At 45.0% G+C, this 21266-nt stretch overlaps 1 protein-coding gene across 1 annotated transcript; it reads left to right on the plus strand.

Annotated features, from left to right (window-relative positions):
- Positions 1–17226: 17226 nt before the first annotated feature.
- Positions 17227–19863, plus strand: LOC145415069 (SET domain-containing protein SmydA-8-like; the record flags this gene model as incomplete). The annotated part of the gene is made up of 3 exons (XM_080284483.1): positions 17227–18434; positions 18996–19091; positions 19808–19863. Coding segments are annotated over exons 1-3 (1353 nt in total), but the record flags the coding sequence as incomplete, so codon positions are not given.
- Between the last annotated feature and the right edge of the window lie 1403 nt (positions 19864–21266).

Genomic DNA, 21266 nt, shown 5'->3' on the forward strand with positions numbered 1-21266 from the left:
GCACATCATAACAGACCCATCCCCTTACCCGCACCTGACCGGACTAGCTGAGAGAGAGGATAGTGTTTGGAAACTCCCTGTACTGTTGTTTGCAGATGATACTGTGTTGTGTGAAGACGAAGGGGAGCTGCAAGGCTTGGTGAATGAGTTTGGGAGAGTGTGTAAGAAACGGAATCTAAAGGTGAATGTAGGGAAGAGTAAAGTGAAGGTCTTGGAGAGAGGTGAAGTCAGTGAATGTACAGCGAGGTTGGATGGTGAGGAATTGGGAAATGTGAGTACGTTTAAGTACGTGGGTAGTGTGATGAGTAAGGATGGAGGTTTGGAGGGTGAAGTGCTTGAAAGGGTACAGCAGGGAAGAAAGGTTGCTGGTTCCTTGAAAGCAGTGATAAGAAGCAGGGAAGTGAGCATGGAAGTGAAAAAGTTACTACATGAGAGTATTGTGATACCAACTCTAACGTATGGATGTGAAGCTTGGACGTTGCTGGAAGGACACAAGTCAAGAGTGAGAGCAGTGGAAATGAGTTATTTAAGAGGAGCCTGTGGAGTCACATGGAGAGACAGGCTGACAAATGAGGATATAAAGAAGCGTTGTGGTGTGGATGTGGATGTGATAGGAAGCGTTAGGAGGAATACACTGAGGTGGTTTGGCCATGTGGAGAGGATGGAGGGTGAAAGACTGACGAAGAGAGTGTTTGTGAGTGAGGTGGAGGGGGGAAGAGGAAGGGGGAGGCCGAGGATGAGATGGAGGGATGGGATGGAGAGGTATATGAGAGAGGGGGGTGTGAGTTGGGAGCGGGCCAGTGAAATGGCGGGGGACAGTGCGACGTGGAGGCGATTTGTTTGTGGCCACTCCGAACGGGATTGAGGCGTCTGGCAATAGATAGATAGATAGATAGATAGACAAATATCCCATAGCTTACTGGTAGAAAATTACAATACTGCGGCTCTACATTCTTCCCAATAGCACTTCGTGACTAGCACCATGTTCAACTCCCTCTCTGTAGCTTAGCATTCAAGAGGGACAGACGACAAATTTAAGCCAAGTTAGAGTCAGCGGGGCATAGTAATTCAATTTTTATCTGTTCTATCTCTTTGTATCAGTATAATCATCTCACCAAATACGATTCTTGACCTCTGTTTAAAGGCTGACTTTGATGACCCATTGTGACAGGTGGACGAGAGAGAGAGAGAGAGAGAGAGAGAGAGAGAGAGAGAGAGAGAGAGAGAGAGAGAATTCCCTAGACTTAAAGCAGTGTGACAGCTAAACATTTTTTTTTTTAACATGATGAACAAAGGAAGGAAAAACATACTGAATAAAAAAAATAATCCATACACCAGATTACAGATATAGAGAATTCAGGGTCTAAATTCTCTCTCTCTCTCTCTCTCTCTCTCTCTCTCCAAGTACGCAAAAAAAATACCTTTTCAAATGGTACACTTCATTAGCTCCAGTATACTATAATCATGTGTGTGTGTGTGTGTGTGTGTGTGTGTGTGTGTGTGTGTGTAATTAGTTAAAACTTAAAAAAAAAAAAAAAAATGAAACTACGCAGGATGGTTAAAACTGGGTCCCAAATTGGCCGGTTTGAACTTCATGTCGATTGATATATTCTGAAGGGGTGTTTTAGCCCCTAATAAGTGCAATATTTTAACTGCATACTCGTGAGGAAAGCAATCTTGAAGCAATGACGATAATTCATATGTGTGCCATGAATACTCCATTTTCTCTGGTACGTAGCAACTAAGAAGAAAACGGTAGTACTTGACGATATCCTGGCAAACTAAGATAAAAATAACTTCTATATTAAACAGTACATACAGTACATTAACGTGGGGACAAACGCCATGAAGTGCTTAGCCGATATGCTTACCTTCAAAACTTCCCCTCTGAGCCTACGACGGGAAATTCACCAACTATTCATGATTACAAAGCCACTCTATCATGCACGTCACCACAGTTACCTCCCCTACGTGTTATCTTATGTGCTCTGTTGGAGAAAATGGCAAAATAGGGCATTGCCGATCAACACGAGCAATAGACATTCGAAACACAAAAAAGGAAAAAAAAAAAATAAACTAGAAGATAAATAGTTAAGTAAAAAAAAAAATCCACACAACTAGATAATAGGAAATTGGAAACAAATGGTTCAGTTAAAGTAGAAAAAAAATCGACACAACTAGGTATACGTAAAAAACAAAATGGAAAATAAATGGCTAAGTCAAAGTTTAAAAAATCCACACAACAAGGTATATGAAAGTTGTGCTAAATTTGGTGACAATATTGTTACCATGAATAACAAGACGCAATTTTCCTACTAGCCATTACGCTGAACACCAAATACGACTGTCAGAATGTGCAAATTATGTTCCTTCCCCAAAATTCGGAGTTCTAGCAATAATACTTCAGATATATGATACAAGGAAGGTATAAGTGATTAGGACGCTAGCCTGAATGTTTATTAACGACCATGTTATTAAACTAAGTAGGCTAGGCGATGATGTCAAGGAATTCTGATATTTGGCGGTCATTTTTGGAAACCCTCTGTGACTGTTGTGATCAGCTGCATTTCACATTTCACAGTGCATACTCCTTTCACATTAACTTGGCCCAGATTTTCTTTTTTTCAACTTATTTCATGTACCTCAGTGGCGGAATAAGGCAGTACTACGGCTCTATGTCCTTGTTATAGCACTACTTCGTGACTAGCATCATATTCGAATGTTAATCTATTGTTATGACTCGGCATTCAAGATGGAGATGGTAGTTTTAGGCCAAGTTAGAGTAAATTAAGTATTTTTAGTAACGACAAGGAAACGCTTGATATTATTTGTTTGTTTATTTGAGAGAGAGAGAGAGAGAGAGAGAGAGAGAGAGAGAGAGAGAGAGAGAGAGAGAGAGAGAGAGAGAGAACAAGGACGTCGTAAAAGGAAGGGTCAAGGAGTCAAAAGCACTCACATATTGTCAGCTTTGTTCTCGTGTGTGCATAAAGAGAGAGAGAGAGAGAGAGAGAGAGAGAGAGAGAGAGAGAGAGAGAGAGAGAGAGAGAGAGAGAGAGAGAGAGAGAGAGAGAGAGAGAGAGAGAGAGAGAGAGAGAGAGAGAGAGACAGACAGACAAAGACAGAGACAAAGATAGGAGGGGAGGCTGTCGTAAAGGGGAAGTTCAAGGAGTCAGCAGCACCCACGTAAACAAGACAGCATTGTTTTCGTGGTGTGCATAGAGACAGACAGACAGAGACAGACAGACAGACACACACACACAGCAAGGACGTCGTAAAAGGCAAGTTCAAGGAGTCAAAAGCACTCACATAAACAAGACAGCTTTTTTCTTTTGGTGTGCATAGTAGCAAAGGTGAATCAGTACCTGGCCGCCTGCCCACTAATCATGGCCCAGGGTAGTTTCTCGTGCTTGAGGGGCCAAATGTTCACTCGCTGTCGCCCGCCTCACACACCTGTCCCCAACGCACCCCGGCAGGACCACACCGCACCTCAACCCATCTTGACAGAGCCGCACCGCACCTCAACGCATCCTGACAGAACCACACCGCACCTCAACGCACCCTGAGAGTACCACACCGCACCTCAACACACCCTTAGAATACCACACCACACCGCACCTCAACGCACCCTGACAGAACCACTCCACACCGCACTGCACCACACCACACCTGAGCGCACCCTGGGAGTACTACCACACCACACCGCACCGCACCTCAACGCACCCTCACCAACACCCGTCTGTGCTGTGGTGGCGGTGTTGTGGTGGGAATTGTGGTGTTGGTTGTGACGGTGAGTAGCCAGCCGCCTTGCACCACCACACCAGCAGTCAGGATCACATCTCTAGTCTGTCCACCTTAACTTGGGCTAAAAGTACCATCAAAATTCCATCAAAATTCCATAAGAATACCAAAATACCATCAATATACCATCAAAATACCGTCAAAACACCAGGGAAATACCATCAAAATATCAAAACGCCTGGAAAATATGAAAATACCATCAAATGATCAAAATACCAGGAAAATGCCATCAAAATACCATGAAATAAAAAAATACCAGGAAGTTACCAGGAAAATACCATCAAAATATCAAAATATCGGGAAAATACCATCAAAATAACACCAAAATACCAGGAAAATACCATCGAAATATCAAAATACCAGGAAAATACCATCAAAAGATCAAAATACCAGGAAAATACCATCAAAATACCATCTCTCCACCTTGAATCCTCAGTTGTAACAAGAGATTAACACCAGAATATTATCTAGGAAGAAGTATTGGAAAGGACGTAGAGCAGTGGTATTGTCTTTCTCTGTCCGTGCGTTAAGGGAAATAAGATGAAAAGGGACGAAAATTTAAGCCAAGTTGATGTGGACGAACTATAGTGGGTAAGTAAATGCCTCTCTCTCTCTCTCTCTCTAAGTGGACGAAGTATAGTAGGTCTAAAGGTGGTTGTAACGATAGGTAAATTCTCTCTCTCTCTCTCTCTCTCGGTGGGTGTGAGGTAGGGAGGTGCAAAAGCATCAAAAGAGGCACCCTGAGATAGTCTGGCCATATGGAGAAAATGGGCAATGAGAGACTGACCAGGAGAGTGTAGGTGAGTAAGAAAGGGAGATGGGGAGGGAGAATGAAAGACTGACTAGGAGTGTATATGGGTAAGAAAGGGAGGTGCGGAGGGGGAAACGGAGGGGAAGATGAGGGAGAATGAGAGACTGACTAGGAGAGTGTATGTAAGAATGGGAGGTGGGGAGGAGAAGACGAAGGGTGAGATGGAGGGAGAATGAGAGACTGACTAGGAGTGTAGGTGGGTTAGAAAGGAGGGCGGGGAGGTGGAAAGGGAGGGGGAGATGAAGGGAGAATGAGAGACTGACTAGGAGTGTATATGAGTAAGAAAGAGAGGTGGGGAGGGGGTGACGGAGGGTGAGATGGAGGGAGAATGAGAGACTGACTAGGAGAGTGTATGTGAGTAAGGAAGGGAGGTGGGGAGGGGAAGACAGAGGATGAGATGGAGGGATGGGGTGGAGAGGTATATGCATGAGGGTGATGAGGCCTGGAGAGAGGGTAGCCTGATGACGGAGATGACTCGGAGGCGATTTGCTTGTGGCCTTTCTTGTTTTACTCAGCTTAGAACAGGCACGTGATGAGGGGGTTAATGTAGGCTGTATCAACCCCTTCCCCTTGAGCTGAATTAAATCGTCCTGAGCTAAGAAAAATCGTCCTGAGATGAATAAAATCGTCTTGAGTTAAATACAATCGTCCTGAGCTGAGTAAAATCGTCCTGAGCTGAGTAAAATTGTCCTGAGCTGAATTAAACTGTCCTGAGCTGAATTAAATCGTCCTGAGCTGAGTAAAATCGTCCTGAGCTGAGTAAAATCGTCTTGAGCTGAATATAATCGTCCTGAGTTAAATAAAATCGTCCTGAGCTGAATAAAATCGTCCTGAGCTGAATACAATTTTCCTGAGCTGAATAAAATCGTCCTGAGTAAAATCGGCTGACACTCACGTAGACGCAGACAGAATAATAATAATAATAATAATAATAATAATTACAATAGTAGTAGTAGTAGTAGTAGTAATAATAATAACAATAATAATAACAACAACAATAATAATAATAATAATATTAATTTTCGCGTCTAAATCACCGTCAGTGGAAGTATGAGTACGTTCGCCAAAAAGTGGGTTCTAGAAAGCTTAAATAAAACCACCGGTACTGAGTGACACACACACACACACACACACACACACACACACACACACAGAAAAAACAAAAGAAATATGCACACACACAGACACACACACATACACAAAAGAAACACACACACACACACACACACACACACACACACACACACACACACACAGAAAGCAAAAGAAATATGCACATACACACACACACACACACACACACACACACACACACACACACACACACACACACACAGAAAGCAAAAGAAATATGCACATACACACAAATACACAAAAGAAACACACACACACACACACACACAAATGAAAACAGAGAGAGAGAGAGAGAGAGAGAGAGAGAGAGAGTTACGACAGGGAAACGATCGTAAATATTTTCGTGAATCCCGCCCTTCAAGTAAGTCGAAGTTGAGAATTTTAGAGATAATATTTTTCCCCATGACAAGAGGCGCTTTTAGGCTCCCCCTCCTCCCCTCTCTCCCCTTCCCCCCAAGCTGTACATGCTTCCCCCCCCCTTTTTTTCCTCAAGGTATGTCCATGATGATGATGATGATGATGATGATGATGATGATAATAGGTCATCATCACCATCATCATCATCATCAACTAGCTTCCCTCATCTACACAGAGTGAGGAGACTTAGAGATGATGATGATAATAGTAATAACAATAATAGTAGTAATAGCAATAATAACAATAATAATAGTAATAATAATAATCATCATCAATCATCATCATCGTCATCAACAGCAGCAGCAGCAGCATCAACAACACCAGCCCTTAACAACAACACCCGCACCTTCGTATCCGCCTGCTATCTTTAGCTAAAAGTATTTCAAGCAACGTAAATATAAACAACCTGACAACAACTAGAAGACAAACCCGCTACAAAATACTAATAAATATTTCTCTGCTTCAAGTATTCCTCTGCTTTAAGTAATCCTCTGCTATTAATATTCCTCTGATATTCTTCCTGCCTTCCCGCGCTGAGAGAAGGGGTAGGAGCGGACATACGTAACGCTACACTTTTTCGTTGAAGAGTTGTGAGACTGAGATGACATTCTGACAAGTCTATTGCACTGAGGATCACATTAAGTCTGTAGCACTGAGGATCTAAGTCTATAGCACTAAGGATCACATTAAGTCTAGCACTGAGGATCACATTAAGTCTCTATCACTGAGGATCACATTAAGTCTGTAGCACTGAGGATCTAAGACTATAGCACTGAGGATCACATTAAGTCTGCAGCACTGAGGATCACATTAAATCTGTAGCACTGAGGATCACATTAAGTCTGTAGCACTGAGGATCACATTAAGTCTATAGCACTGAGGATCACATTAAGTCTGTAGCACTGAGGATCACATTAAGTCTATAGCACTGAGGATCACATTAAGTCTATAGCACTGAGGATTACATTAAGTCTGTAGCACTGAGGATCACATTAAGTCTATAGCACTGAGGATTACATTAAGTCTGTAGCACTGAGGATCACATTAAGTCTATAGCACTGAGGATCACATTAAGTCTATAGCACTGAGGATCACATTAAGTCTATAGCACTGAGGATCACATTAAGTCTATAGCACTGAGGATCACATTAAGTCTATAGCACTGAGGATTACATTAAGTCTGTAGCACTGAGGATTACATTAAGTCCGTAGTACTGAGGATTACATTAAGTCTGTAGCACTGAGGATTACATTAAGTCCGTAGCACTGAGGATTACATTAAGTCTGTAGCACTGAGGATCACATAGGTTCCCAAATCGTTTCGTTACTTACAGCAATAAGTGGATCGAAACTTCTGTCCGGAACCGTACAGGCAGCGTTCAAAGTTCGTCTGTATGTCCCTCAAGCACCTATTCCTTAGCGATTTATTTTTGGATATGGCCTGGTTGATAGCCTTTTGTACATTTTCACAGAGTATGGCTATGTTAGATGGATTTATATAACCCAGAACAGGACAGTAAGGTGTATTAGGTAAAATAAATCGCTTAGGAAAAGGTGTTAGGGAGCTTCCTTAACCAACGAGAGTAGTGTCCCATGTCTCTCTCATAAGAAAAGGATATGGAATAGGACAGTAAGGTGTAATAAGCAAAATAAATCACTTAGGAAAAGATGTTAGGGAGAGGTACTATTAAACGAAATTATGCATGCGATTGTAGACAAGGAATGAACAGTGAGGACGGGGGTGGGGGTGCATACTCTTCCTCGTGTTTAGCATTTTACTCAATTTACGAGGAGAGAGAGAGAGAGAGAGAGAGAGAGAGAGAGAGAGAGAGAGAGCGCAATTTACTCCCAAGAGGCATGTGTACCAGAGATGAACCATTGCAGTGAAAGCACCAAAGCGAACTCAAATTCCTTTCCACAACCCTGCGATAAAGACCAATACGGTGAACGAAGCCTTTTGGAAATCAGTGGCGTTACCTTCCAAGCCCAATAATATTTTTCAGAATTCTGTGAACGCGTTTCAAAATTCTTCGGCCAAAAAGTGGAGCGAAATTTTTGACCGCGACTGTACACAAGAGTTCGAAACAGGCGACGTGAACACCTTCGTACCCATGTGTTTGTTTACCTGTGCATGTTCAATTGTACTGTACGTTCTGGGTTCTTTCTTTTTCTCATAAAGGAGGGTCCGTGGCAGTGTGTGTGTGTGTGTGTGTGTGTGTGTGTGTGTGTGTGTGTGAGAGAGAGAGAGAGAGAGAGAGAGAGAGAGAGAGAGAGAGAGAGAGAGAGAGAGAGAGAGAGAGAGAGAGAGAGAGAGGCAAAACACCTCTTTATTACCTTGCACATTATCAATAAAAACTCAGTCTATACCAAGCATATGAAACACACACACGCACACACACACACACACACACACACACACACACACACACACACACACAGAATATTAAGATAAAAAATGTATCATTAAATCGCTGAGAGAAATTTGCCACGAAGCTTAAAACGCAACTAAGAATACGACATAGAAACAGACACATACGATAAAATTTTGCGCAAGGTATATGAGTGCAAGGCTATTAAAATATCAGTCTTCTTGTTTCGTTTGCAAGGCTGACTACAGTAACAACAACAACAACTACTACTACTACCACCACCACCACCACCACCACTACTACTACTACTACTACTACTATAATAATAATAATAATAATAATAATAATAATAATAATAATAATAATAATGTTACTCTAGAAGTGAAAGTAGGAAAATGCTGTTGACTATGTGCCTCGCTAACTGTGGCAGTGTGGTGTGGTGTGGTGTGGTGTGGTGAGGTGTGGTGTGGAGGTGAGAAGTTGTGTGGTGGTGGTGGTGGTTGTGTGTGTTGTTATGTATGGTACTGTGTGAAGGGTGATAAGGTGTGGTGTGGTGTGGTGTGGTGTGGTGTGGCGAGGTGAAGTGTGGTGTGGTGTGGTGTGGTGTGGTGTGGTGTGGTGCTGTGGAGTTGGTATGGCCTGGTGTGATATACTGTAAGGTGGTGTAATGAGGGAGTGGTGTGATGTGTGGTATGATGTGGTGTGATATGCAGCTGAGTATAATGTGCTGCAGTGTGATGGCTAGGGTGAGAATAGGGTGTAGTGGCAGGGGAGGGGGACAGGGGGATAGGGGGGATAGGTGGATGGGATGGTGGTGGTGTTATGCTCTATATTTACACGTGTCAGGCCCAATTATGTGCGTGCCGGCCGTGCTCCCCCGCAGGGTTTGTCCGCTGTGACGTAGAGCCAGTCCAACCTCCCTCCCACACTCCCACACCGCCGCCCACACCAGCACCATCGCCGCTCCTCACTTCCATTTCACACGCCAGGTCAGTCACACAATACCCACTCCACTAACCCTCCCACACTCTTCAATATCTCTCCTACACTCCCACACCCTCCCCCACACAAGCACCATTGCCGCTCCTCACTTCGACCTCACTCGCTAGGCCAGCCATATCCAGTACCCACCCGCAAAACCCACTCCAATAACTTTCACACACTCTTCAATATCCCTCCCACACTGTCCAATACCCCTCCCACACTCCCACACCCCCGCCCACACCAGCACCACCGTTCGCTTCTAACTTACACCTCATACGCAAGGTGAGTCACACAGTACTGTCTAACGGTACCCTCGTATTAACCCTCCTACACTCTCCAACAACCCTCCCACACTCCCACAACCTCGCCCACACCAGCACCATCGCCTCTCCTCAATTCCATCCCACACTTTAGGTCACTCACACAGCACCAAACCCGTGAAGTAGCCTGTTACCTGCATTTTTCTGTGTCACATTCGACCCTTGACCATTCTTTGCAATCATTGCAAGTCCGTATTTCCCGCCGATGCTGATTAAACTGGCCTGAAAGTGCTAGAAGTATTTTTCAGTTTAATTAAAGTATACTAAAGCGGGATTACACAGAAAAATATATAACTACGCTCTGAGTGAAAAGGCTGATGTTTTTTTTCACTTCATAAAGAACAGGGAACGAATGTGAAGCAGCCTACAGTGTCCCCGGTCCAGCAAATATCCAACCAGAAAGAAAGAGTCACTGGTTAATATTTCGAACTCACAAACCTAGAGATAATTTTTAGGTGTCTGTGTACTCCGCTTTTTTATACAAGAAAGAAGGAACCAAAGGCCAGGAACCCGCAGCCTCGTCCCTCCAAGAAAACACAAAAACAAGATAACAGAGAGCCAACTGACACTATAAAAAAATCGAGGATAATTTTTTGGTGTTTGCGTACTCCGCTTTTATATGCAAGAAAGAAGGAACCAAAGGCCAGGAACCCGAAGCCTCTTCCCCCCAAGAAAAAACAAAAAACAAGATAACAGCGAGCCAACTGACACTATAACACAATCGAGGAGTGTCTAATGTTGTGAAAATATCCGAGAACTATTTCTTTTTTTTTTTCTGCGTAACGAAATAACCCACTGCTGCAAGCCACGGAAATTTAACCTCTCCAAAGAATAGCGACGGGAGAGCCAAATTCGAGACCCGCACATAGCGAAATGGGTAGACATACTGCATAAAAAGAAAGAAAAGAAGAGGAGGTCATTGGCAGTGGGAGAGAGTGAAAAAGACATAAGAACATACGGAGAGGATAATGGCGTCGATTCACTTGGTACTCTCTCTCTCTCTTTAGGAGGACAGATAAAGAAGAGTAGCCTATGCACGCTCTCTCTCTCTCTCTCTCTGTTTTATTATTATTATTATTATTATTATTTTACCGCTAAGCTACGCGAAATAAGCTGCAAAAACTCGAAAATCTGGGCCAAGTTAGGGTAAAAGGAGTATAGGCAGATTTTACAAGAGTGTTATGAAACTACTAGCATAAGACAAGGATAGTAAAGAAGGCTCTCCCCCACCCACCAAACCCTCCAGCTAAAACCGGCAGGAAAAAGTGAGAAGGAACACCACGCAGTATAGAAAAAAACAGTTCCAGAGTTAACCAGTTGTATACGCGAAGGACTGGGAGTGTCGGTTCAGTTTTGCAACAGAGTGTGATGCAAGACGGGTGCTGCTGCGTGCCCACCGTAAAAGTGAAGGAGTGTAAGCAAGGAGGTGGTAGGGAGGATGGGAGTGGGTGTAAGAAGGGAGGGTGTGTCACTGGAAGAGAGATCGTTACTTAGTAGGGACAGATACGCATTGGAGACCTTTTCTCGATGTTACCCGTCAATATGCAGCGTTAGACGAGACAGATAGATATACTGAGAGACAAATAGATACATAGACAGACAGATAGATAGATAGATAGACAGATAAAGTGAAATACAAAATGATAGGTACAGGTATAGGTAAAGACAGACATAGACAGATGATAGATATATAGATAGATTAGATTTTTTTGCCGGTCACCCCTCACAGATGCAGCGTCAGACACATAGACAGACAGAGGAAAAGGTGTTAGGGAGCTGCAATGATCAGTAAATTTGACCCCCAGTGACACCCATTCCTCTTTAATTCCATCCACTACACTCCTTTCACCTTAAGTTGGCCAAATTTTTCGTCCTTTCACAGCTTATTAAATTTCCAGGTAGCTCAGTGGCAGAGTATGATAATGCAGCGATTCTACCTCCTTTCCACAGCACTTCTTCGTGACTAGCATCGTATTCTGCTGTTAATCTATTACGTTTCAGCTCTGAAGACTGAAGGATGGCAATTTTAGGCCAAGTTAGAGTGGAGACAGTATCAGAGGGTGTGACGGAGGAGTATTAGAGGGTGTGACGTAGGAGTATCAGAGGGTGTGACGGAGGAGTATCAGAGGGTGTGACGTAGGAGTATCAGAGGGTGTGACGGAGGAGTATCAGAGGGTGTGACGGAGGAGTATTAGAGGGTGTGACGTAGGAGTATCCGAGGGTGTGACGTAGGAGTATCCGAGGGTGTGACGGAGGAGTATCCGAGGGTGTGACGGAGGAGTATCCGAGGGTGTGACGGAGGAGTATCCGAGGGTGTGACGGAGGAGTATTAGAGGGTGTGACGGAGGAGTATCAGAGGGTGTGACGCAAAAGTATTAGAGGGTGTGACGGAGGAGTATTCGAGGGTTGACGGGGGAGTATTAGAGGCTGTGACGGAGGAGTATAAGAGGGTGTGACGGAGGAGTATACGAGGGTGTGACGGAGGAGTATCAGAGGGTGTGACGTAGGAGTACCAGAGGGTGTGACGGAGAAGTATTAGAGGGTGTGACGGAGGAGTATCAAAGGGTGTGACGGAGGAGTATTAGAGGGTGTGAGGCAGGAGTATTAGAGGGTGTGACGCAGGAGTATTAGAGGGTGTGACGCAGGAGTGTGACGCTGACAGAACATGCCACACTGTCATGACGCGGGGGGCAGCTGAGAAGTAATGGGGGCAGGGCTTGAAATAGTAGACTAACGCGTATAATGTGACGGCACCCCAACCCCCACCACACGGCCCCCACACTCACCCCCCACCCTACCCTACACCTCACTCTCACCCCCATGCTACCCTACCTCACACTCACCCCCATCCAACCTCCCTCATTATCACCCCCACTCCACCCCCCCACCCTACTCCACCTTACACTCACACCCATCCACAGGCCCCCACTCTCATCCCCTCACCACCCCACACTCACCCCCACCCTACACCCTCTCACACTCACCCCCATCCAACGGCCCCCACTCCCACCCCACACTCACCACCCACCCAACCCCACCTTACACTTACCCCATCCACAGGCCCCCATTCTCACCACAACCCCACCCCACCTCTACACACATCATTACGCGAGAGAGAGAGAGAGAGAGAGAGAGAGAGAGAGAGAGAGAGAGAGAGAGAGAGAGAGAGAGAGAGAGAGAGAGAGAAGCGTTCCCCATTTCTGACATTTTTTTTTTTTTCATCTTTTATACATAAGACTCTGGACATAAGCTAAGCAGCCCCTTCCCTGAGCCGTGACAATGCTTCCACGCCTCAAAAGATGACATCACACACACGCCATACCACCACTTGGGCACTAATAGCATACCGTTGATTTTTGTGCAAGGGGGGCCTCATTCAAGACTGGTGTGTGTGTGTGTGTGTGTGTGTGTGTGTGTGTGTGTGTGTGAGAGTGTGTGTGTGTGTGTGTGTGTGTGTGTGTGTGTGTGTGTGTGTGTGTGTGTGTGTGTGTGTGAGAGAGAGAGAGAGAGAGAGAGAGAGTCTTGGTGTACACGCAGACCACAATGTACTCCTGTAACCCCTGAAAGCGTAATGTGGAAAGGCGCCTTCACGTGACGGCACTGATATAACCGGTCGGCGCAGCTGCCCGATTATACAAACGTCCCTCAACTGCCTCCCTATCCCCCGAAAGGAAGATGATGGACTGTAGGAGAAGGGAACATCAGCCTGCAGTCCACCGAGGTCACGTTACAGATGAACCTACAACAACAACAACAACAACAACTACTACTACTACTACTACTGCTACTACTACACTGTCTCCTGTCATCCATATCTCTCGTTCCTCCTCACCAGTCGACGAATTTCCTTCCTTCTCGCACTATTTCCTCCTGAGCTACACACTGCCACCTCCTAACACTATTTCATGAGCCCTTACCATCGCCAGTCGCCAGAAGAGTCAGCGAATATTTGATCTTGTTAGGAGAGATGTGAGTAAAAATTCGCCTAGGATTCTTAACCAGTACTGTGTCTTTTTCTACTATCTATCTACAGCCCGACGCCCTAATCCCGCAAAGGGTGGCCGCAGACAAAACGCCTCCAAGTCGCTGTCACCCATCATTTGACTGTCCTCCTCCCAACTCACTTCCCCCTCTCAGCTCCATCCCTCCACCTCATCCTCGGTCTCCCCTTCCCTCTCCCTCCCTCCACTTCACCTACACACACCCTCTTCGTCAGTCTTTCACTCTCCATTCTCTTCATATGTCTCGCCTTCCATATTTTTCATTCCTTCCCAGACGACAAACAGCATCCTTCCATCTCATACTCCTTTATTATATGCTTCAAATTCCTATGGTCCTTTCATATTAACCTGGCCCATTTTTTTCCCTTTGCAACTTCGGTCGTACAGCTCAGTAACAAAAATAAAGAAACAAATAAACAGGAATAAAGACAGTGTTACGGCTCTACATCCTTTACGTAGCACTTCTTTGTGACTAGCATCATATTCTAGTGCTAATCAATTGCCACAACTCAGCATTCAAGATGGAGAGATGGCAATTTTAGGCCAAGTTAGAATAACAAGAGCATAGAGCACAAAAATAGTTCATGTAATATGCTTTTTTTTTTTTCACACTGTCAGTAGAGAAGAATATGCTAACTTTTGCCCATGCTGTATTTCCTTATTTTTACTCGTGGTGATATAGGTGAGTGATGACAGTGTTAATGATGATGAGTGTGTAGTGGTAGGAGTGTGTAGTGGTAGGAGTGTGTAGAGTGGCAGGAGTGTGTAGTGGTAGGAGTGTGTAGAGTGGCAGGAGTGTGTAATGGTGTAGCGGAAGTGTGTAGAGTGCCATGAGTGTGTGGTGGTATGTGTAGTGGTAGGAGTGTGTAGTATGACATGAGTATAGAGTAGCATGAGTGTGTGGAGTGATATGAGTGTGTGGTGGTATGTATGTAGTGGTAGGAGTGTGTAGATTAGCATGAGTGTGTGTAGTGGTAGGAGTGTGCGGAGTGGCATGGGTGTAGGGGTATGAGTGTGTAGTGGTGTGCGTGTATGGTGTTATGTGTGTAGGGGTAGGAGTGTGTAGAATGGCATGAGTGTGTAGAGCGGCATGATGTGTGTAGTATGAATGTGTAAAGGTATCAGTGTAGTGGTATGAGCATGTTGTGGCATGAGTGAGTAGAGTGGCATACAGTAAGTGTGTAGAGTGATGTGTCTGTGTGTGTGGAGTGGCATGAGTGTGTAGTATGAATGTGTAATGGTATGAGTGTAGTGGTATGAGCAAATTGTGGTATATGTAGAGTGGCACGAGTGTGTAGAGCGGCATAAGTGTGGAGTGGTATGAGTTTGTAGAGTAGCATGAGTGTGTAGAGTGATGTGTGCAGAGTGGCATAAACGTGTAGAGTGGTGTGTGTGTGTAGTGGTATGTGTGTGTGTAGTGGTATGTGTGTGTAGTGGTATGTGTGTGTAGTGGCCTCATCACCCATACCAATGATTGACGTCTTGATTGCCACGACACCCACATGGCGACCCCCCTACCCCACCTCCCCCCCACCAGCCTCCTCCTCATGGGGTTAGGGGGAGGGTAGGGGAGATAAAAGGCACATATGGTGATGCAGATGATAGTGGTAATAGTCAGTGGTATGGCGTTAGTGTGGATACTGGGTGGTATTAGTAGTAGTAGTAGTAGTAGTGGTAGTGGTAGTGGTGGTAGAAGTAGTTGGGATTAACATGTATGCGTCCATCTTACAGACTCAGTGGCAAGAAATCACATAGACGGCGCACACCTCCGCAAGTGCCAATAAAATTACGATTTATTGCTTTAATTCCTCTTTCTCATCAGATGAATATTTTCACGTCTCACATAGTCAGATAGCTCTATGGTTTAAGTCTGTCCTGTTTTACACGGTCTCTCCGCCAACGCTATTTAATATTTATTATTTATTCCCGCTTCCGGATCCGGATCCACATCAAAATCTGAACAACTCTTCCTTGACCCACTGTCCACCTCTCCACCAAATTTAACTGAAATCCAACAAGAACTTTTTGAGACATATTGTACACGCACAGACACAGGAGGGCATAATTTTGTCCAACTTCGTTGGCAGAAGTAATCAGGGGATTCGAACCTACAAGATGTCCTCCAAACATGAGGCAAGCACCAAATCGACCGATCCGCCGGGCAAGACCATATTTTAAAAAAATATAAAAACTGCATTCCACCAATACAACACTCTTCAAGGCTACCGGTACGGCACCACATGACATACTGATGCTATCTAAGACTTTATTCAGCCAAAGGAATTCAAGGGATGTCCCCCTCCTCACATGACACGCTCTTGGCTAGACTTACACGCGCCATCTGATACTGCACATCGTCTTAACTTGGCGGAGGCTTCTTTCACGTACAGTACAAGTTCCGTTACAGCAACTACACGTGTACGGGGTAAATAACAGATTTCATGGTACCAAGAAAGCGGTACATAAAACTAAACCACCGATATACCGTGCTTGAGGCTTGAACACGACGCTCAGAGGAAATTGCGGGAAAACTTTTGATAAATTTTGATACTATGTTGAGAAGGAAACTGTAAGGCTCCAGGTATAACGCATAACGAGACAGGTAAGCAAAGGTAGCAGGTTTCTTTGCTGCTATGACAGGTGTAGCAGGTGACATTATTATTTGTTTACCAATAACGTTGAAAGGAAATCCATTTGTGTAATATTTTCTTGATGGCTGATTTTTCATTAAGTACGAGGAGGAGATCTGACACAATGCTGCAGTGACAAACGTATTGATCACGTTACCTCTTTACTGAATAGGTGTTGCTGAATTTGACCTGGTGGTAATTCTTGTGTATGTTGCTTCTCTATACACTGATATGCGAGAATGTCTGTCTTTTTTCTGTATATTTACGTCAAGGAATGTAAATTTATTGCTTTCCTCAATCTCCTTTGTAAACCTAATTTTGTAGTGCATGGATCTGAGATTTTAAATTATAAGAAGTTATATCCAGCTAGTAAATGGTACAATTTGTTTATTCAATGATAATTTTCCGAAGGCTTGAATGTTGAGTGAATTAATGAAGTCAAAATTTTCTGGACACTCTGATGATAACCTTCCATTTATTTATATTTTCTTTCGTGTTTACAAATCCTTTCCACCCCTCCTCACGTAATGAATAAAGAGCTCTGATGCCGGTGATAGTTTTCCGACGGCTTGAATGTTGAGTGAATTAATGAATGGTCAAAGTTTTCTGGACACTCTGATGATAACCTTGCTTTTATTTATATTTCCTTTCGTGTTTATAAATCCTTTCTACCTTTCCTGACGTAATGAATAAATAGCTCTAATGCCGGTGATAATTTTCCCTGACAGGTGACCAGTTTTTCATGGAGGGTGAAGCACAAGATGGCGTGATGGTGCTGAGAGCTCGCCTGCAAGCCTTACATCTCACCCACAACACAGATGGTGCCACGACAGCCGGGCAGCAGTGTAGTGTGGGTGGTGGGTGTGGCGGTGACGAGCAGTGTGGAGTAGTTGACATGCAGTGGAGTCCTCGATATGGTCGCTATCTAGTGGCCTCGAGGGATGTCAGAGCCGGGGAGGTGTTGTTCCGAGAGACGCCCTTAGTGGTGGTTCCCAGGGTGGAGTGTGAGGCGGCCTGTCTGTGCTGCCTGACGCCCCTGCAGCACCAGTGGTATGGATGCAATGGCTGTGGCGGCCCTCTGTGTCAGCCTCACTGCCCTGGACAACACCACAGTGATGCAGAGTGTACCTTGCTCAAGCGTCTTGGCCTCCAGGCACCGCCACACATTGATTCTCTGCTGAAGGAACTGAACATTCTCATTGGACCACTGAGATTAATACTAATGATCCAAGAATCGTCATCTGCCAGGGAGATTATATTCGCCCTCGAGAGCCACAAAGACAACCGCCTCAAACAACCAATCGGGGCCTTCGTACAGGAACACATAGTGGGTGGGTTGCGATCCCGCCTGGGGTTTGAGGTGTCCAGTGACGTAGTGCAGCACGTGTGTGGGATACTCGACACCAACGCTTTTGAGGTTACGCTTGACAATGATGGTCGTGGCCGGGCCGTTTGTATGGTAGCGTCCATGATGAACCACTCCTGCATACCCAACGCTCAGCAGTGGTTCTCAGGGGGACAGATAGTCGTAAGGGCAGCCACAGACATCGCTAAAGATACTCCAGTCTTAATAAACTACACCCAGCCACTGTGGGGCACACAAGCTAGGGCGGCCCATCTTTCCGGCTTCAAAATGTTCCGGTGCAGCTGCCCACGGTGCTCAGATCCCACGGAGCTTGGGACGCACCTGAGTTCAGTGTGCTGTAGGCAGTGTGGGGGCGTGGTGGAGTGCACAGGGGGTAGTTGTGGGTGGTGGCGGTGCAAGGGCTGCGAGGTCACTACAGAAGGTGGTGCTGTAGCGGCCATGATGCGTGCTGGTGCTGCTGCCCTCACCCGCCTCAGCGAACAGGACCCCGCTGACGCCACCCTCACACTCAGGCACCTCACCCGGATCTTGGGACAGCATAACTACATCGTGGCGCAGGGAAAGTATGCACTCATCCAGGCCATCATGAAGTCACAGTTACAGGGTATGTATTTATGTATGTATGCGTATGTTTATATGTATATCTATGAAAGGGTATGTGTGTAGGTGTAAGTATGGGTATATGTAAGTCTGCTGAAGCCTCTCACACTTACATCCAGGTTCTGTAGGCAAGTATGCATAAGTCTACATCCACTTCGATCTTCCTTCTACAGTATGTAGTAGAAAGTATGCATTCACTCTTTGCTCATACTCCATAAATCTTTAAAAACTCTTCGCTCTTGGGCTCTGGAACTGTAACCCTCTGCCTGTGCTTCCTACTGCCTATGACCTCCAGTCTTTCAAACGCAGTGTGTTCAGGCATCTCGACATGAACGGATCTTGAATTTGGGTCCCTCTTGTTTTTTTTCGCGGAGGGAACAACCATACGGGCTTCTGGCCTTTGGTTCCTTTTCCTTGCATAAAAAAAAAGCAAATATCAGTAGTTAAGGAAGCTCCCTAATATCTTTCTCACTATAAATACGTGAATGCATCTTTTAAAATTACCTCTGCCCACTGACGGATCGAGTTGTTATGATTTTAATGCATGGCTGTATTGGTCCCGCAGATCTGGCAAGGGAGGACCTGGCGAGAGTGGTCGAGATGGCGGGGGACTTGTTACAGCTTCTTGACCGGATACAGCCAGGTGTTACAAGGCTGAGGGGTAGGTACTGTAACACACACACACACACACACACACACACACACACACACACACACACACGTCCTCTTATTGTCTGATGTGTGTGTGTGTGTGTGTGTGTGTGTGTGTGTGTGTGTGTGTGTGTGTGTGTGAGAGAGAGAGAGAGAGAGAGAGAGAGAGAGAGAGAGAGAGAGAGAGAGAGAGAGAGAGAGAGAGAGGTGACAAATTCCGTCCTCGGCTGTGTCATGCCGGCGACACTGACGTATGGGAGTGACATGTGAGCAGGAAGGGAGGGACATAACTCACAAATAGTGGTGGTGGTGGTGGTGGTGGTAGTAGTGGTGGTAGTAGTAGTAGTAGTAGTAGTAGTAGTAGTAGTAGTAGTAGTAATAATAATAATAATAATAACAACAATGGAGGTCATCGGCAGTGTGAAAAAGAGAACGTGGAAGTCAGCTGCAAAGTTCCCTACGTCTACAGTACAGGCATAAGCGATAGACTGGGAATACCAGAGGACGCTTCCCTAGCACCTCTTCCTCAGCGATTTATTTAGCTCATTACACCTAAACATGCTCTTGCATAATTATTATTCACAGGGATTTAAATATACACGATATTGAGGTGTAATGCGGAAGATAAATCTCTAAGGAAGGGCTGTCACGAATCTTCCAAAGCCACTCATCGATCCCCTACACGATTTTTTTTTCCCCCCCCCGCTAATTTAGTATGTGTAACAGGACGGCTGCTGCACCAACACGCTCTCGCCGCCACTGAGCTGCTGAGGCGGGGACAGGGGAGGCATGGTGAGGCAGGGGAGGCAGAATCAGTGCCGTCTTGTCAACCCCACACCTACCACCCTTACTCCTCATCGCTCTCATATGAGGTTTGTAATAATAATAATAATAATAAAAATAAAATAATAATAATCCACATCACCCTATTCGAGGCGTAAATAACTAAAACTGCTTGATATGAAATAATGCATTAATCAGAATTTAAACGTTCAAAATCCCTTCGTAATATAACTGATAAAAGTCAAAACCGTAACTGTCACAATATTATTATTATTATTATTACCGGTAATATTTTTCAGGACGTGTGATAATTTTCGTGGTCAGTCTTGTGTAATCTGGTTGTGGATTTTTTTTTTTTTACATTTAATCTGTTTTTCCTTCCTCTGTTCACTTTGTTTAAATAAATAAGTGTGACTATTGCAGGGTGTGATGGAGGAAGCGAGGCAGTGTGAAGACATCCTGAAGTATGACCGACTCCTGCCCCAAGTCACCCTTCTCATCAACACACTTACCACCCTCCACACCACACACACTTCACCCTCTCCCTCAAACTCACCCTTCCCCTTTCCCTCGCCCTCAAACTCACCCTTCCCCTCTCCCTCCCCCTCAAACTCACCCATCCCCTCAACCTCCTCCTCCACCTCCCCTTCACCAAGTCACTAGCCCCAAGAAGGAACTAGTATGGAACTCAAGGACGAGGAACAAAACAAGGAAGAGAGGTCAGACGAGGTTGTGATTTTCTGAAGCAGCAAGGAAAGCCATAGCAGCGAAACAATGCAACACTGTCCCCGTTTTTAAAGTACTCTATAATAATGAAGATGATGATGATGATGATGATGATGATAATAATAATAATAATAATAATAATCTATCTATTGCCAGACGCCTCAATCCCGTTCGGGGTGGCCACAAACAAATCGCCTCCACGTCACCGTCCCCCACCATTTCACTGTCCTGCTCCCAACTCACATCCCCCTCTCTCATATACCTCTCCAACCCATCCCTCCATCTCATCCTCGGCCTCCCCCTCCCTCTCCCCCCTCCACCTCACTCACATACACTCTCTTCGTCAGTCTTTCACCCTCCATCCTCTCCACATGGCCAAACCACCTCAGTGTGTTCCTCATAACGCTTCCTATCACATCCACATCCACACCACAACGCTCCTTTATATCCTCATTTGTCAGCCTGTCTCTCCATGTGACTCCACAGGCTCCTCTTAAATAACTCATTTCCACTGCTCTCACTCTTGACTTGTGCCCTTCCAACAACGTCCAAGCTTCACTTAATAATAATAATAATAATAATAATGAAGAAGAAAACAGAAGAAGAAGAAGGAGGGAAGAAGAACAAGAACAAGAATAAAAATATGAAGTAGAGAAAGAAAGAAGGAACGAGGGAA

Source organism: Coenobita brevimanus, chromosome 101, assembly GCF_032717465.1.
Source record: "Coenobita brevimanus isolate Jiangsu-jjx chromosome 101, ASM3271746v2, whole genome shotgun sequence".
Classification (NCBI taxonomy): domain Eukaryota; kingdom Metazoa; phylum Arthropoda; class Malacostraca; order Decapoda; family Coenobitidae; genus Coenobita; species Coenobita brevimanus.